Here is an 18,105-nt window from a genome sequence, read left to right on the forward strand (position 1 = left end):
ACATTAATTAGAAATAAATATTTCTTCAGTAAGTATACTTTTTTAAAGGAGCTATAAATGTACATCAGAAGGATATAGGCATATATATAACATTTCACTAACCATCATATTATCTCCTATGAATTCTCTACCTGCTATCACAAGTGCATTTTTTTTTATATAATTTTTTATTTTTTATAAACATATATTTTTATCCCCAGGGGTACAGGTCTGTGAATCACCAGGTTTACACACTTCACAGCACTCACCAAAGCACATACCCTCCCCAATGTCCATAATCCCACCCCCTTCTCCCAAACCCCCTCCCCCCAGCAACCCTCAGTTTGTTTTGTGAGATTAAGAGTCACTTATGGTTTGTCTCCCTCCCAATCCCATCTTGTTTCATTGATTCTTCTCGTACCCACAAGTGCATTTTTATTTATCTGTTTTTTTTTGGTATCCCGTTCAAAATGATGTTCTTATTTACCAAAGCCCTACAATGCCATGACCATTCTGATCAAAATGAAGTGGAGGGTTGGTTATTGTTTAAGTGACTTGGGCACCACAGAAAGGGGCAATTCAAGCTCAGAAGTCTTCACCTTTAAGGAGAGATGATTTAGAAAATATTGATTAAAGGACTCTTTTGCTTGGTTGGGTTTTGCCCTCAGTGATCTGAATACAATTGCGTAATCCTGACCTAAAAGGAGGGTGAGATGAACTCTCAGAAAGGAAGCAGGGGATCCGCAGAACACTCCAGTGGGGAATGGACAGGGCGAGGGAATAAACTTGTTTTTTTCCCCCCAACGTTTTCCTGGGGTGTGTGTGTGTGTGTGTGTGTGTGTGTGTATGTATGTGTGTGTGTTTTCCCAGTGCAGGAAAGGAGGCTTACGAGGAATTTGTAGTTCAGAATGAATATAGCTGACTGCGTTTACTTTCCTGGAGGGAGCATAAGAAGAGGTGGAGAAAAAGGTAGAGTATTAGGGTGGTAGATACAGTTGACCCTTCAGCAGCATGGGTTTGAATTGTGTGGGCCCAGTTATACACAGATTTTTCTGATAAATACAGTACGGTACTGTAAATATATTTAAATATGTTTTCTCTTCCTTATGGTTTTCTTTCTTTTTTTTTTAAGATTTTGTTTATTTATTTATTTGACAGACAGAGATCACAAGCAGGCAGAGAGGCAGGCAGAGAGAGAGGAGGAAGCAGGCTCTCTGCCGAGCAGAGAACCCTATGTGGGGCCCGATCCCAAGACTCTGGGATCATGACCTGAGCCGAAGGCAGAGGCTTTAACCCACTGAGCCACCCAGGCGCCCCCCTTATGGTTTTCTTAATAGCATTGTCTTTTCTCTAGCTTACTTTATTTTAAGAATATAGTGCATAATACATATAACAATCAACATATGTGTTAATCGACTACTTGTGTTATCGGTAAAGCTCCTGGTCAACAGTAGGCTCTTAGTAGTTAAGTTTTGGGGGAGACAAAAGTTAAACATGGATTTTTGACTGCATAAGGGTGCCATTAGTTCAAGGGTCAACTGTATATTCTGAGGCAGCAGACTTTCACAGAGACCTTGTAATAACGATAGTGTTTTGGAACACTATATGCCTCACTGGGTTGACATCACATCCTGTATGTGTATGAGGAGTGGCAAGGCAGGAGTTGTCTTCCCTATTTTACAGACTAGGAGACTGAACCTCAGGGAGGTTGTAATCCATGACTGGACCAAATACAGGACTTGTGTCTCTCAGATCTTCATTCACTTCACCCTCTATTACATCTCTTTAACCTCACACCAAAATTCTCATTCTGTTTATGCAACCCTGCTCATTCAGACGGAGTCACACGGGAATTTCTGAATCCACGCGCTCTGGTTGCTCTTTCTTGCCTGCACCCATGCTTCCCATCCAGACTGATAGAACATGCCGTCCTGACTCAGCAAGTAATGACGTTCACCAGGACAGAGCAAGTGATCCAAGTCAGAGGATGTGGCTGTCCTGCTGTCAAACCTCCATGCTCAGCATTACTCTCATTCCCCAGCAACCAAGCTCCTCTATAGCCAGGATCCCTGGGCCATTTGACTGACCATTGGTTACCAGGTCCCCATTACCTTGTCATCTCTCTCTGGTTTTCCTGGATTTACCATAACATTATATCTTACTCCATTTCTGTAGGGCCAGTGGTTATCCAACATTAGTCTACTCAAGAAGTTTCTGGGGATGCTTGTTAAAATGCAGATTCTTGGGCCTTTGGATTCTGAATCAGTGGTTCAAGGGTAGGGTTCAGATATCTGTACCCCCCCCCCCCATCTTGATGCAAGCAGTCTGGGAGAAGACTTTGAGAAACAAAGGCTGCCTTAGGCTTCATTCTATGCTAGGTGAGAGGCTCTGAAAAATCTGACATTCATTTCTGAGTGGGCATAATAGTAGTTTAGTTACTGTGTTGCCTCCTACTTTTGAGAGGCAGTACTGTCCTCTGGTTGATAGCACCACGGCTTGGTTTGACTCTCAACTCTGCTATGCTATCTCACATAAGCTACTAAGCCACTCAGTCTTAGTTTCTCATCTGTAAATTACTGGTAAAATAGTACTTACTTCACAGGATTGTTCCATGTTCTAAAACATTTAAATTATGCAAAATGTTTGGGGCAGTTCCTGGGCAATGGTGAGTGCTACACCAGGAGCTTCTGGCCCGCCACTCCAACCAGGAGAAGAGGGAAGTGTCAGGGATTTCAGTAATAGTGTTGGGAGAATGGAGGAGATATATTGGAAAAGGAGAAACTCTTGGCATTTCTGAAATCATTTCAGGCAGGTGAGTGCTTATTTTGCATTCTGTCATTATGCAAACAAGAAGGAGTAGGTCATCTCTATCAAATGCATCAACCTTCTAGAGTCTATTATAAACATGAGGCACACGGCAACCAAATAGGCCCTTGGGATAAAAATGTCCCAGCTGACTGAGCTCCTGGATTTGTCAGAAAGTGACACTAACATGAAGTAATGGGACTCTTTGCTTTAGATTAATTCCTTTTTGCCTTCTTTTTCTTTTTCATTCATTTGAAAGTAACCAACAGGTTTCTCCATCTTTTATTCTTAGGAGAGAGTTTGAATTACCCTAGGGTTTGTACTACAGTTTGAAAATTTAAGTTAAATTTCCCTTTTTTGATAACAAAGATATATATTCCTAGTTTACATCCTGTTGTGCATTGAATTGTGTCCCTTCAAAAAGATATGTTGAAATTTTAATCCCTAGTACTTCAGAATGTGACCGTATTTAGAGACAGGGTCTTATGAATGTAACTAGGATGAGATCATACTGGAATGGGGTGAGCCCTTCATCCAATATGGTTAGCATCCTTATAAGAAGATGGTAATGAGGAGACACACAGGGAGAAGGCCCCATGATTGGGGTGATGCAGCTGCAAGCCAAGGAATGCCAAAGATTGCTAGCAAACCACCATAAACTAAGGGACAAAGAAGGATTTCCATACAGGTTTCAGAGGGAGCATGGCCCTGGTGACATCTTAATTTTGGGCATCTAGCCTCCAGAACTATGAGACTATAAAGTTCTATTGTTTTAAGCCACCCAGTTTGTGATACATGCTAAGGTAGCTCCAGGAAATGATTATACATCCTTTTGAAAAATTGCTAAAAACTATCCTTCATGATGAGATGATTTCCAGGTTCCAGAGCATTTTCATATTTCCTTGAGTAGGCTGTCCACCCTTTTTTTTCCTGAGATCCCAAGTAGAAATCTAAAGCCACCTTCAGTGTCCCTGCAACCAGCTGGTTTTGAGGCTTCTTCAGTAACCCGGAACCATCTCTTCAGTCCACGTGGCCTCACATTTTTATGATCACAAAAGGTGCCTAGCTGCAGATAGCTCAGTACAAAGCAGGTTGCATATCTTTTGATTCCTTATTTAAATCTCCAGCCTTCTGGTATCGATTTGGTGGCAGTTGTTGATGTTGAGTGTCACCAAATGAATGACATGCAACAGTGAACAGCGTAAAAATAGGCCACGCAAGGGCTAGTGATAGCCTTGAGACTGAAACACTGAACTTGAACAGGGGGCAGTATGTGTGTGTGTGCGCCATCCTTGAGGAGAAGTAACTTCAGCCCTTGGAAGTGTTGGAAGTTCTCTTTCCTAATAGAAAAATCCTGCATTGGTTAATGCATGGAAATCCTATTCTATCCAAACAGGCAATTATAAGGATTCACTCACTTTAGTGAGCAAGCCTCACTTGCTCACTAAATTCTGTGTTTACACTTTTGGGAGTTTGTTATTCTTTTAAACTTCTGGGTGTGTCATGGGACAAATATGAATGATTACTACACTAAAGAAAACAAAAGCTCTTTCCATTCTAACAAAGACATAAGAAACGGAAATGTCTTCACCATTTTCAAACTACCCATTGGTTTGCATAGACATTTGTTTGAACCAGAGCTTTTTAAACAGTCTCAACTTCTTTTCAGTTTCTTTAATTCACTTCCTGATGGCAGAGGTTTTTTCCTACCATTCAGTCAAGTCAAACTAGGGTTACTAATAGCTTTCATCTTACCTCACTGCTGGAATATTTTTCCCTCCAGTGCTTGGAGTCTGTTTATTAAACAAATAGAAAATGGATGAAATAAATCTCTGCAGGTTTGAACATTGCTAGGCAAGTGAAGAAAAGGATCTAAACTAGAGTTCTTGTCAGGTCTAAGCAAGGATAATCATAGCCCATATGTGGCTCCCAAGACACAACCCCTGACCTCTACTATGGGGTTTTTCTGAGCACTGTCGGCGTTTTGGACTGGATAATCCTTTGTTGTTGGGGTGAATGTAGACGTGCTGTCCTGTGCACTGTAGAGTGATTATCAGTATCCCTGTCCTCTACCCATTAGATGCCAGAGTAGTACTCCCTAAGCTGTGACAACTGAAAATAACTGCAAACATTGCTAAATGTCCCCTAGCAGTGGGTGGGTGGGGAATTATTCCTGGTTGAAAACCTCTGCTCTAGAAAATCAGAATTGATGTGATGAGATAGGGCTCGAATTTTGGAAATATTTATAAGCTAGAATGCTTGTGTATTTATTGCAGGAACCTTTTGGTTTATAGTACTGTGGCCTTGTGAGTTCATCCATTCGTTCAATATTTATGAAGCACCTACCTTTTGAGGATGGAAAAAGTTAAACAAGGAAACAGAGCCAGAATAGGGTTGATGAGCTGGTTATGGGTCACCGAAAAGGGAGCAGTGCAAATGAAATGGAGATGGCCCTTGGCTACTTGAGCTCCTCAAGAATCATTAAGAAGGAGAGGTGCTATCCTTCTGTGGTACACTACCTTAACTATTGAGGAAGAGGAACTAATTTTCTTGCCCTTTCCCAAATCAGTAATCATTGAGTGTACACTGGAATTTTGAATACTTTCTTTCAGGACAATGGTCTAAGCCAGTCCCTGCTTCACAGCCTTTCCACCTGCTGTTGGTTTTGCTTGGAAAACTCCTTCCATCAATTTTCACCTGACTAACTCTAAGTTATTGGTCATGTGTTAACCTAAATGTTCTTTCTTTGGAGACTTCTTTCTGGTCCCCATGCCTTTTCTCACCCGGATGTTTTTATCATCCAGCATATCTGACATTTATTTAATGGTGTGTGTGTGTGTATGTGTGTGTGAGAGAGAGAGAGAGAGAGAGAGGGGCAGGGTGGGGAGAGGCTATTTCTGTTACTAGACTATAAGCTCCCTGGAATATAATAAGTACTAAGTTAATATTTGCTCCATTACTTAATGAATTAGTGAATGCTGATATTTGCTACGTTATATTTCTCTCTTTCTTCTATTTACAAGAGCAATAATTTGATATAATCTCCTTTAGGAAAGAAGTTCTGAATGCCTTATCCTGTCCAAGGGTTAGTAATCGCATTAATTTATTCTAACCCAGTCACAGTAGCTTTGATAAAAGAGTGATCAAAGGTGACTAATGACAGTGAAATAAAATCAATTTAGCTTTTGCTTCTCGCGAAATTTGGGTTCAAACCTACAGATGCAGACATAGCTTTGCTTAGGGAGCTGATGAATTCTTGACAACACGTTTATCAACATGTTTATCTTCGGAATCATACAGCTTGGGTGCTAAGTGATGGGATTAAAATCACACAGGGCCCTAAATTTGAAATTTTTTATGGATCAGAAAGAAATAAACTATAGTTGGCTAATGCGAAAATCTGACTCAAAGTAATAGTGCTTCTGCTCTGTAGTTCTTAGTCATCTGATCTAATTCCTCAGAGATAGGCTGTTAAAAGATCTTCAGAAATGTAGTTACATGAACTCGGCAATTTGACAACTGTCAGCACTTGGACAGTCTGAGCATTTTTTATTTAGCTAGACCTTTTTAAGACCATTGCTCTAACTAAAGTTGTAAGTTATAATGCACTCTGTTATGTGAATGAAGAGGAATTTATTGGTTACAAAAAAAGATTCCTGAATGTTTGTAACCTACTTTAGAAATGATTTTCTGGTCTATTTTAGAACACAAAAATCCAATTTTTGAGGCAAGGGCAATAAAAGGTATCACACAGTTCTGAGCACAGTTGAGAAGGGGAAATGAACTCCAGCTCTTGATCTCTTTCATATTTATTTGTGGTATATTTGCATTTGCATGCTATCCGTTGATAGCTCAGTATTTCAGACTCAGCTAAATCCCACAGCCTGAATATTAAGAATGATATTGACCATTGGTAAAATCTAGGAGGAAGGTAGTAAACCTAGTATAGATGAGAGATCTTCCACCATTCTCTCTGAATGGACTTAGTGCATCTTTACAGGATTCTACTCTTTAATGAATAATGGTTAAACAGATCACAGAATTTTAGAAATGGAAGCAACTTAGGGACCATCTAGTCACTTCTTGATTGCTATAGGTGAAGAAGCTGCTGTCCATCGGTCCAAGTGACTTTTCTGAAGCCCAAGTTACCATTTGAGCTGAATGTCCAAAAGAGGGCTAGAATTCAGATTTCTTTTGAGGTTCAGTTTCCCCATCTGCTTCGAAGAGTGATTGGCATCAGTAAAGCACTTCTTAGTGACTTGAGGTCTCTTCTCTGTGCCAGGCACTGGACAAATGAAGGAGACCTGCCTGTCCCTAGGTCCACTGCAGCTTCCTGTGGCCTCTGCACCATTAGGAGAAAAACTAGTGCATGTCATTATCTCCATTCTTAGTATGTCTGAGCCATGAACCCATGTAGAAAAAGGGGGGATAGGGATGACACTCTTCCTCTTGGGGATAATAGAAAGAACAAGCAAAAGAAAGGGGAAACAATAGGGCTGGATTACATAAATCACGTGAATTTTATCCCACATACAGAGTCTGTCTTTTGCAGTTGCTATAGTAGAGTTCCAGAAAGTATTTTTTTATAATAGGAATTTGAGAGACAATATCATATTCCAATCAAATGCTAAGACTCCCCAAATGAGGACCTAAAGAAGTAATAATTTCCCCACTGTGGCCCTTATGGTCCTGAAAGTTTTATCACACTACATGTTTTTATTATTAAGAAATTCTAACTGAGTGTCTAAACTAGATTCAATTCCAGCTCTTATATTACAAAACAAAACAAAGCACAGTACATAGGCCTGGGTCCCATCATGATCAGTTCAATTAGAATTTTTAGGGATGGGATAGACACAACAGTATTTCAAAATGTTCCCCAGATAATCTACAGCTTGGGTAAAGAACTTCTGGTCAAAAGTCACAAAACAGACACCCTTTGCAGAAGCCATTCTCTCTCATGAGTTTAAATCACAATAGGGGTTTATACAAGCTGAGAAATTGTATGAATATACAATGTGTAGGAGGGAGTGGATGGGCAGGCTTGCCATAAAGACCTTTACTGACCTTTTGGTACAGACAATGCATGCATTTTGCAGTGGTCTATTTTTAGATGTTTACCACTTGCATTCTCAACCACTGTTTAAAACAATGCCATACTGACCCCTCTTTGCCTCCAAATACACCAGGTATCCTGGAATAGAGGAAAGTGTTTGTATGTATGCTAGCGCTTAATTATGAGATTGATTGTATGTCAGTGTTATTATACACCTAATAGTAATTGTAGAGGTAGAGGTGTTTGAGAAGTTACATAGACAAGGGATTTAACACACAATCATTTTAAAACAACTGTGATACATTCCTCAGATTAACCACTCTTATTACTTGGAATTCTTTCTCCCAGGTAACCTAATATATATATATATATATATATATATATATATATATATATATATATATATATTTTTTTTTTTTTTTTAAATGAAGGGTACAGCCCTTTCCCCTTTTCCCTTGTCCTGAATGGTGATTGTGTCCAAGCAGTATTTTTCTTGTAAGTCTCTTAATATCCTGGCACACCTAAAGACGACTGTCATTCCATGTTCCTTCAGCTCTTCTAACAGATTTTCCAGACAAAGCAGCCCTCCTCAGCCAAACTTGAGGGTGTCTCTTCATCCCTTATCTCTTTCCTTTTGTTCCTCCTTAGGATCTTTGTAGCATCACTACTTCCCTCAAAAGATCAAAAGAGGAACCCATTTTTAATAAGTCTGACAAATAGCAAGTGAGGCAGAGAATCTTATAGGTGACATTTCTTCTGATTACATTGTCTTTTTGTTTCCATCCTTTATACTTCCTTTATTTTTAAAAAGATTCTATTTATTTATTGAGAGAGAGAAAGAGAGAGAACTTGAGAGAGAGAGAGATCACAAGGAGGAGACTCCCTGCTGAGTGGGGAACCTGATGTGGGACTCAATCCCAGGACCCTTGGGTCATGACCTGAGCCAAAGGCAGACACTTACCAGACTGAGCCACCCACCCCCATTATATTTCCTTTAAACTATCATTAAATTATTGAGATGTTTAATGTTTATGAACAACTGGTAGCCTTAGTTTCTATCCCCTATTGCCCAAGGGGAATGGAGCATGGTAAATTCATTTAAGGGCACATTTACAATAGTGATTATCACCCTGGAGATCTTTGTCCTGTGGGGACTGTGGTATTATGAGCTGATCCATTATACTCACCAACCATCTTGGTTTTCCATATCACAAGCTCCCACAAAAATGATAATCTTTTCCTAGTATTTTCTTATTTTTCATAAATTTACCCACTTTTTCCTACTTAATATCTATGTTCATTATTTCTAGTCATTTTGCATTATCTCACTTTGTATATAGGTCTTAATCTTATTTTTGTGGGTGATTGGTATTTGTCAAAAGCACTTTGATATTATTTTTATCACAGATGTTAACAGGTCATTGTGATTAGTGTCATTTTTAAGTTGTGAGTCCTCTTAACCTATTCATTCCAGTCATTGATAAAATACTGAATGTGCTAGGGCTGTGGTCCTGGCTGTATGTTAGATACCAGTCACACCTAAAATTCTCATCACACATCGTCACCCTTTTTTGATGGTTACTTCCTAGTCCTATGTATTCTGAACTGATAATGATCCTGATTTTCTATATTTAGCTTGTTGATAGGAAAACTATTTGGAGTCAAATTGAAAAGTCTTACTTTTTACATGTTACAGTAAATCCACCTTCTCTCACAAGAGGTGAGAGAAAGGAGCACATTTGGAAAAGGAGCTAGCATTTGTTTGACTTGGTACAGACATCAACAATGAAATGAATGATGTCCGATCCTTTCTAGAGACATCTGTGTGTTTTGTCTATTTTTTTTTTTTTCCTTCTGAGAAGGGTTCTGAGATTTATAAAAGACCACTTCCGAGGTACAAAGAAATTTCTATGCTGTTGGAATGGTGGATATTAATGGTCACCCCTTCCCAGCTAGTAAAATCTCTGAGCTCTGTGTACTTAAGAAATCTAGAAATAAGAAAGCCAAAGAGAAGAAAAAAGAGGCTTGGGCTTCTTATAGCTGTTGTCTCCCTCAGGAATGGAAGGTTTGGATTTTTCTTCAGGGCTGTCTGCTGACCTAGTCATTTCTTTGATGTTTGCCATTGTCCGTTGGCATATGGTCTGACAGGGAGTCCTTCCACCCCTCTCTTTGCAAGGAATTTTTCATGTGGCCTGAGATCCACTTGTCAGTCTTCAAATTTCTGTCCCAGTGGGCAATGCCAACCACTTGCAATAGCATCTCTTGGCATTCTGGGAATTTGCTTGTCCTGCCTGACAGATACTTAGGAGTTTAGCCTTACCCTCCAGGCCCCAGAAGGTCATCCAGGTGCCATGGCCTGTTTACTGAAGGCTCAGGAGAGATGCATCTGTGTCTTCCTCAAACAGATAAAAATAAAACTCTTAATAATAAATATATACACAGAACATATTTTTTCTTTACTTTGGTAAATAGAGTGAAAGTTTCTGGATTTCTTTATTCATTATTTGGATATGCTTTTTCTTAGAAGGTTTAAAATGTGGCTGCCATTGGAGAAAGGGGCAAAGAAAGACATTCAGAAATGTAATCCTATTGTCTTTTTACTCACAGGAGACATTCAGTTACTTAAAGAAGAATTTCAGATTTTTTTCAGCAGATTCAATTTGATATCCATTTGCTGATGACAGACTCAGTGTGGAGCCCTGAGATGGGTACAGGGAAGCCATAGTCCTGGGGCCACCAGGGTGCCATTGTCCTACCCTGAAGGCAGGCATGCCTTTTCCTTCCTAGGAAAGTTGGGGAGAGAGGGATGGAGATAGAGAAGCAGAATACTCAGAGGGCTTCGATATATGCCAAAATAGAATAAAAAGAAGATGTGGTGGAAGCAAAGTGAAGAGATGACCAGTTCCAAGAGGGTGGTCAGCAAAGGCTAATAGAAGCCCGTGTGTTTCAGGTGAGCCCTGGCAGATGGCTGTAGTGTGTCAGGTGGACACTCGTGCAGTAGGACTCATGACATGCTCTGTGCTTGGTGTGGAGCAGGTGCTTCCTAAGTATTTGTTGAATGACCTTCCTCAGGGAGCATAATATCTGAGAATGAGAATCATTCTAGAATGATGGAGGGATTTACTCAAAATAAATTGGTGAATTGGTGGTTATTAACTATTTTAGACAAACAGTTTCTCTCCCTACTAAAAACCATGATGCTCAGGGTCAAGTGAGGAAGAGATCTGTTGACGTAACCAAAATAATTGGGGGTGAAATCCAGAGAATGCAATTCCACTGCCTTGACAGATTTTGGTATACCCATTTCCAGCTATCTATTATTACTGCTAATCGTATAGACAAGGCCAACAAGTGAGCCATGATTGATGGAACATTTCAATTGTTCTTCTGAGAGATTAATGGTGCCTTGTAAAATGCCCTATGAAGTCTGTTCCTTACTTCTGGCATTTGTTTTTGAGAACAAATACATAATTACCAGGGAGGAAGTCTCAGAGAAACTACTTTCAGGATTAAAGAGGCATTTCTCCCACTAGCATATAATTCAGGTTTTTCTCAATTGTTTCTGTTTTCACAATGTATTACTGTAACAGCGTAAGTATCTGGAATTCAAACAGACAAATCGAGAACTTTAAATGAAGCTGTTAAATTCAGAGTGCCTGTCAGGACCTGCTTTATTCTCTCACACTTGCTCCTCCCCACATATCCAGGCAGGATCAGCCACACCCCAGGCTCTTCCCTTGGCAGTCAAGGTGCTTTAAAGACTCAGGTGATTCAGCACAAGCCGGCATTGCTGCGTGTCTGGTTCTGGGCATGTGCTGTACTTCTAATCATTGACACTACACCCCCACTTTGTACCCCTAATCTGGTCTTTAAGACTTGATCCTCCATCGCTTGTTGGGAACTCATCCAGCATCCAGATTTCTTGAGGTCTGAGGTTTTATGTTAGTCTTCACATTGGTCCTTCCCCCTCCTTCCCCAGCATACCTGCCAGGATCTAGAGACTGACCTTAGAGCTACAAGCCTGTATTCCCAATTCAGAGGACTTCTGGAATCCCCCTTGCCAAATGCTGCCCACCCACTCTAAGAACACAGCCATCTCTTTCTGCACTATGCAGATACTGCCATCTGCTTGGATTATGATCTATTGCTGGAGAGAGAGAGAGGCACTGGAGTGTCCTGGGTGACAACCTGATTCTAGTCTCTCACTGTCTAGGTTGAAACTCTGACTACTTCTTACCTTTGTAATTCTGAGTGAATGGCTAAGCCTGAGTTTCATTATCTGCAAACTGAATGTGATGGTGATAATAATAGTCTTCCATTAGTCATTGGAGGAGGAATTGTGCCACGGAGCTAGCCTGTAGGAATGTTGGAGGAAGCTTCCCATCACCTATTTCACTCTCGCCTGCACCTCCAGCACTTTTTGGTTGAAGTTAATCCTTTCTATTAGTGAAGGCCGTATTTCATGAGTTCACTTCCTGGCCTAATAATGCCTCTGTGCAATGCTGTGGCCTATAAAGGGACAAACGCCTTGGCTGGGCATGGGAGGCCCTGCTGATCTGGGAACTGCTTGCTCTGGCCACACTGTGTCATCAGACACGGAAGCATTGTGGGGTCCCCACAAAGAAATGGATGTGGGGATCCTGGAGTTGATGTGTGCAAAGCTCAGTCCAGCACAGAGTGGGTGGCAGGACAGAGAGAAGGGGCCTTGTTGTTCTCTTTATCTCTGTTTCTTTTTTCTCCCAGTCTTCTACATTCTCACAACTTGTGTCCAGATATAAGCATCTTTTCTAGTCACTCATTATAAATGAAAAAATGTAATTGTGTTTGATACCTGCAACAAACAGGAGATGATGCAGTGCAATCTTTATGCACAATTTATCTTTTTACATAAGATTCAATCAATGCCCGTTGGTACTGTAATGTCTTTATTGGGTTCAGGAATTGAAAATTGAATACAATTTTTAAAAACTTCACTTTTAAATTGCTATAAGATAGAATATTAAGCACATACACACAGCATCACAATTTATTTAAGCCTCCCCCAAATTAAAAATGCCTGGCTCTTAATTAACTAAACAGCTGATAATGACTAAAGGGGAAGCTTGGTTGTGCCTTTAGGAATATGTATTTCCCCTGCCATGAAATCATGACCAATGAGAGGACATCTTCTCAAGGTTCAATAAAGGAAACAAGATGTATTTTATATCTGAAACATCAACATAGTTCCCATGAAAGGCAGGAAATAGGTATTCCTTGCAGGTGTAAATCTGTTCTACCAATTAGTTCCCCTGGTAGTTGCAAAGTACATGGATCATGCAGATTTCCTTTAAGACAAAATTAAAAACACTTCCCCTGCCCTAAACAATGGTTCATGTGAAAGCATGCCATTTTATGTTTCCTGGACTAACTGAAAAAATAGTTAAAACTATTTTAAACATTTTAATCTTTGATGGAGGAGCTGACAAAAAATGTGATGGAAGGATGTCAGTTTCATTAACCCTCTGTTGCAGGGAAAGAAACTAAGGTTTGAGGGTGGAGTAGATTGGCATTAGAGCTCCTCCTATATATAGTGCAGCTCAGTGGCTGTGATGATGGGCAGGAGTGGGGTCATGCTGGAGAGCAGAGAGGAAAGAAAGGCATGTCATGATTGGCATATGAAAATTTTGCCCATTTTGCTAAAAATTAGTGTGTGTTGGGGTTTTGAATGTATTCCAGGTTATAGGAATCGGCTATAGGCCATTACCAATCCATCTGTGACCTTATAATTTTTCTTCCAAGCTAGGGTACTTCTAAATATGGAAGGGGCACTATTAGTAGTTACTCAGGGTTGATCAGTACCAAATTGTCTGTATGCAACAACAGAGAGCATATGGCTACCCCACTCCTCGGTGACCCTACAATGCTAAGCTTATGGTTGTCCATAGCCTAAGTGGCCTCAAGAGATGGAGAACCACTGAGCAAAGTTGATCTGGGAGCCCTTCATGGTGTTTCAAAACTCCCTGGCAGGGTTTTAACTGGCCTGACCTTCAAATATTCTTCTGGCAGGGAGAACATCTAGAATTATGTAGTATTACTGTTCTGGTGGGGAGAACATCTAGAATTATGTAGTGTTACTGTATAGTCTTAGGATAGACCCATCCAGAGTGTATATCTTTAAACCACCTTTCTAAACCTGACTTCACAATGTAATTATATAGGGAACTTTGAAAAATACAGATCCTTAGACTCTAGCCCTAGATATTCTAATTTAATAGATCTATAGTAAGTTCAAGCAACTGTGTTTTCAAAAATTCCTCTGGTGATTCTGATGCCTAGTTATATTTGAAAACACTCTTAGGTTTGTAAAGAGGCTATAGGGTTTTTAAAGAGCTAAAAATTTCAATTTTTTAATATGAATATTAGAAGTTGAGAGTCAATACAAGAAGAGAAAATATGAAAGAACATAAATATTTTCCATAATTTAATTATATTTTGTGTAGGACAAGCACAGAGGCAAATTGTTTAAAAATATATATATTCCTTATTTTTCTTATGCCTTGTTTACTGGCTCAGAATTTAAGACATTATAGATGAGTCATTTTTTGAACTAAGCCCTGAAGATTATAAAATTTTAACAGACAGTGGAATGTGGTAAAGGAATTCCAGCAAAGTTTACAAGAAAACTATATGAACAGAGGCAAGGAAATAGCTATAAACTCTGTGTGAGTAGTGTTCATATCTAATTCCATATGGTAGCCACTCGCATAGTGCATAATAATTATTTATAGAAAGGAGGATGGCTTTTGGAGGGAATGCTATTATATGAGAATGACTCTCATTCTTTATAGTTAGAGAAATTGAAGCATAGAAACAAAATAGCTTGCCCCAAATACTTTTAGGGTTGGTGTTTATTAGCTTTTATTAGCCAAACAAGTTCAATCCTATTTATAAACCTAATTCTTAGGAACTACAGAGGGAAAGAAATCGGTTGGCTCTGACATTCTTTACTCCTTCCTCGGTCCCACACTAATGGGACTAGATGCTTTCTAGTTGAAAGAGATCATGAAAGCAATAGGCCATTATGTTGAAACCAAAACTGATCTGATTATATGTTTTCCCTTGACTGTTAAAGAAGAAGAATTTTGTGTGTGTATTTAAGAATGATTACATTCAACTTTTAGAGAAGAAAGTTACAAAAATATTTTTTCTTATCTTGGCACAATTCTCTTTCCACTCTATCAGGATATATGTCAGGCATTGGTTTAGGGGCTGAAGGTTTCTTTTTTTTGGAATTTCTTTTAAAAGAAGTATAGTAGGCAAATCTTTTTTTCCATGGCCTTAGGGTACTATAAAGGAGATAATATACAAGGTCCACAGTATGGAAGAAGAAACGGTGTGTGTTTCTTGGCATAAACCGTCTTTATATGAAAACAGCAGCCTTGCCCTTTCCCCACACAAACCAAGTCAGAAGGATCACGAAAGGGCCCAGCATCCCACAGGTCAGTGCACACAGCCCCATTCTTGTAGGGACTAATTCTCTGTGGGCATTTCATCATAGAGATCTTATGTTGAAAAGTAGGGCAAACTAAAAAGCAGTTTCATTCAAAATATGAAAATGTCTATTATTTTATGGACTTGAGTGGGCAGAACACATAAAGCAGGTGGTTCTTCAAATTACTGGACTTCCCAGATGCTGCTTACTATTGCAGCTGTTCTTACTTTAAGCCCTTTTAAAATGTAGCCAGCACTGCTATTAATTGGAAGAATAAGCCACATCTTGAGCTTTTCCATAATTCAAAGATATTTGGTCTATCTGGTCTTAAACTTTAATAAATAATTATGAAATTTTATTCGGCTAAAAACAAGTTATTTTTTGATAATGGGAGATGGAGAAGAGAAAGAGACTCTTTTAATAATCATTTAAAATGTATATCATTGTTGGCTGAATTTGAAAGTGTTTTCAGCTGCTTAAGAATGAATAATATCCCCCATTTAGTATCGCTCAGTGATGTGAGAATAATTTCCTCAAAAAAATGACCATAACTTAACTCCTTTACAAGCTGGAGATTCTGAATTGCGTGCATGATCTCATATGTGGCAGAATATCAATCACCATCGTGTGGAGCTATCTCCTAAACAAATAAACAAACAAAACCAATACCAATTCTAACAGAAGATAATATTAACAGGGTGCTGAGTGCTCTGAGACAATCTGATCTTTTAAATCTTATGCTTTGATTATATATCAAATAAATATAGAATTTGAAATTACCATTATATTGAGATTAATCAATAATCACTCTAGAATGCTTTCCAGCTAAAAAGGATTAGGGAGGCATGGGGACATTATTGTGAAATCAAAACCAATCTGATTACCATGTTATGACTTTTTTTGACTGCTAAAGAAAATTTGTGTCTGAGCATATTTAAGAATTATTACATTCAAGTTTTTGGATAGAAAGTTATAAATGTATATTTTTATTTTCCAACGAAAGCCTTCTCTCAGATGTTCTGATTTTTCTCAGGACTAATCTTAGAATCATCTTCAAGTCATTTATCGCCTCATAGCAACAGTCTATAAGAATCACATAATCTTGTCTATTCTTCCCTTATTTTAAAATATCTGTTTTGGACAGTAACCATTTGAAAACTTGGATAAAATTTTAAACTTCTATAGTGTTTGTGCTTCTCTTAAGGAATTGGAAATTGGGCCGGTAACCATTATGTTCTCTTCCAGTTCTCAGAATCTGTCATCTTATGCCTATGTGATTTTATCCCCAGTGCCACTGCATACTGTCCTCATTTCATGTCTAGACGATGATGCAGTTACATCTTAACTGTTCTCTGTTCAACCACACTATCTTTCATTACATTCAATAGCTTAACCAGTCATCTTTGAGAAAGCCCACCGTCATCATGCCATACTCAAACGTTAAGTCTTCCTGAGATGATAAAGTCCAAATTTACCATGAGAGCTGGGTGAAGTAAAGTACTCTGCCATCGGGCCATGATCAGTCTGTTCACTTTTATGATCTACCACTCTGCCACATGATTCTCTAGTCCCACTCAAAATGGGCCACTAAACCTTCCATCATGCCCTCTATGAGACATTCCCATCTCCATGTCTGACTTGTTTAGAACACCCTCCTATATTCTTCTCAGCTATTTGCGTTCTGTTTGTCCTTCATGATCCAACTCAGATTGTACTCCTCAGGCCCTACTCTATTAAACTATCTGTAACCCATCTTCTTTCCTTTACCCTGTTGACCCCATCCACAGGGTCTCCCTGATACTTAAATATCAATACCATTCACTTTAAAAAAAACTTTATTGAAGAATAGTTGACAAATATAATTGTATGTATTCAAAGTGTACAATGTGATGATCTGATATACATCTATACTGATTACCAAGATCAATGTAATTAATGTCATTCACTTTTTAAAAACCTTTGTATTATTCAATACTCAATGCTGCTTACTTCTGATTTATTTATAGTATATATCTGATCTATTTCCAAAATGATGATGAGAAGGTTTACAGTAGAGACCACATAAAACAGCATATCAGTTAAAAAAGAAAGTGAAAATACAAAACAAAAAGTGGGAGAGATGAGTAATATGTATTAATGAAACTTAAAATCTAACTATATGTTTCCTGGTAGTCAAAGCAAAAAAGAACCCATTAGTTACCATTTGGCAGTGACTTACTATTGTGATATGGTATGTGTATTTTTAAAAACTTTTTATCTATATGCATCTTGTCTCTCTAACTCTAATCTTTGTGATTGCTAGGACTTATTTTAGGAATTATCCTTTGTAGTATGTGGCACAGTGTGTAGTCTAACATATGATGAGTTTAATAAATTAATTGGTGATAATTATCAGATTCATAAATTTGAAGCTGTTTTATTTATATAGAAATTCCAAATAGGGGCGTAGTGAACATACAAATGAAAACGTGAACATAAAAAGAAGACATAGAAATCTCAGAGGAAGGATGAAGGTCTGAAGTTGTGATCACTTTAATCAGAGGAAATTTTAAAAAGCATTCATAGCCTACTGTTTTGGGATAAATGACCACACGGATGTAATATAGTACAGCAAACCTTTAATAAGATTAAGAAACCAATTTTATTGGAACTAAATTGTATAGACTAATTTCCTGATTCATCTTTCCCTCCCTAAGGAGCTGTTTCATGAAACTGAAAGGTTACTGTGCAGATACACCATGCTTTTCCTCACACTGTACATCAGGGTTTCATTTCTTCTCCATCTAAACCTATT

At 38.7% G+C, this 18,105-nt stretch overlaps 2 protein-coding genes across 5 annotated transcripts in view; one reads left to right on the plus strand and one right to left on the minus strand.

Moving 5' to 3' along the window:
• Positions 1-18,105, plus strand: part of LOC309845795 (uncharacterized protein) — a gene marked incomplete at its 5' end in the record, with an annotated part of 286,217 nt that overhangs the window by 125,832 nt on the left and 142,280 nt on the right. The gene's annotated exons all lie outside the window — the stretch shown is intronic.
• CAV1 (caveolin 1) overlaps positions 1-18,105 on the minus strand; it is a 36,188-nt gene that overhangs the window by 12,803 nt on the left and 5,280 nt on the right. Inside the window, exon 3 of one of the 4 annotated variants that reach the window (XM_082692471.1) lies at positions 6,401-7,126. The exons of the other annotated variants lie outside the window; for them this stretch is intronic. Within the exon in view, the coding sequence (XP_082548597.1) occupies positions 6,930-7,126 (197 nt within the window). The 3' untranslated portion in view covers positions 6,401-6,929. Of the gene's footprint in view, positions 1-6,400; positions 7,127-18,105 lie in introns of those variants that run through there. 4 annotated transcript variants of the gene reach the window in all.

Source organism: Mustela nivalis, assembly GCF_964662115.1.
Source record: "Mustela nivalis genome assembly, chromosome: 12".
NCBI classification, from domain to species: Eukaryota; Metazoa; Chordata; class Mammalia; order Carnivora; family Mustelidae; genus Mustela; species Mustela nivalis.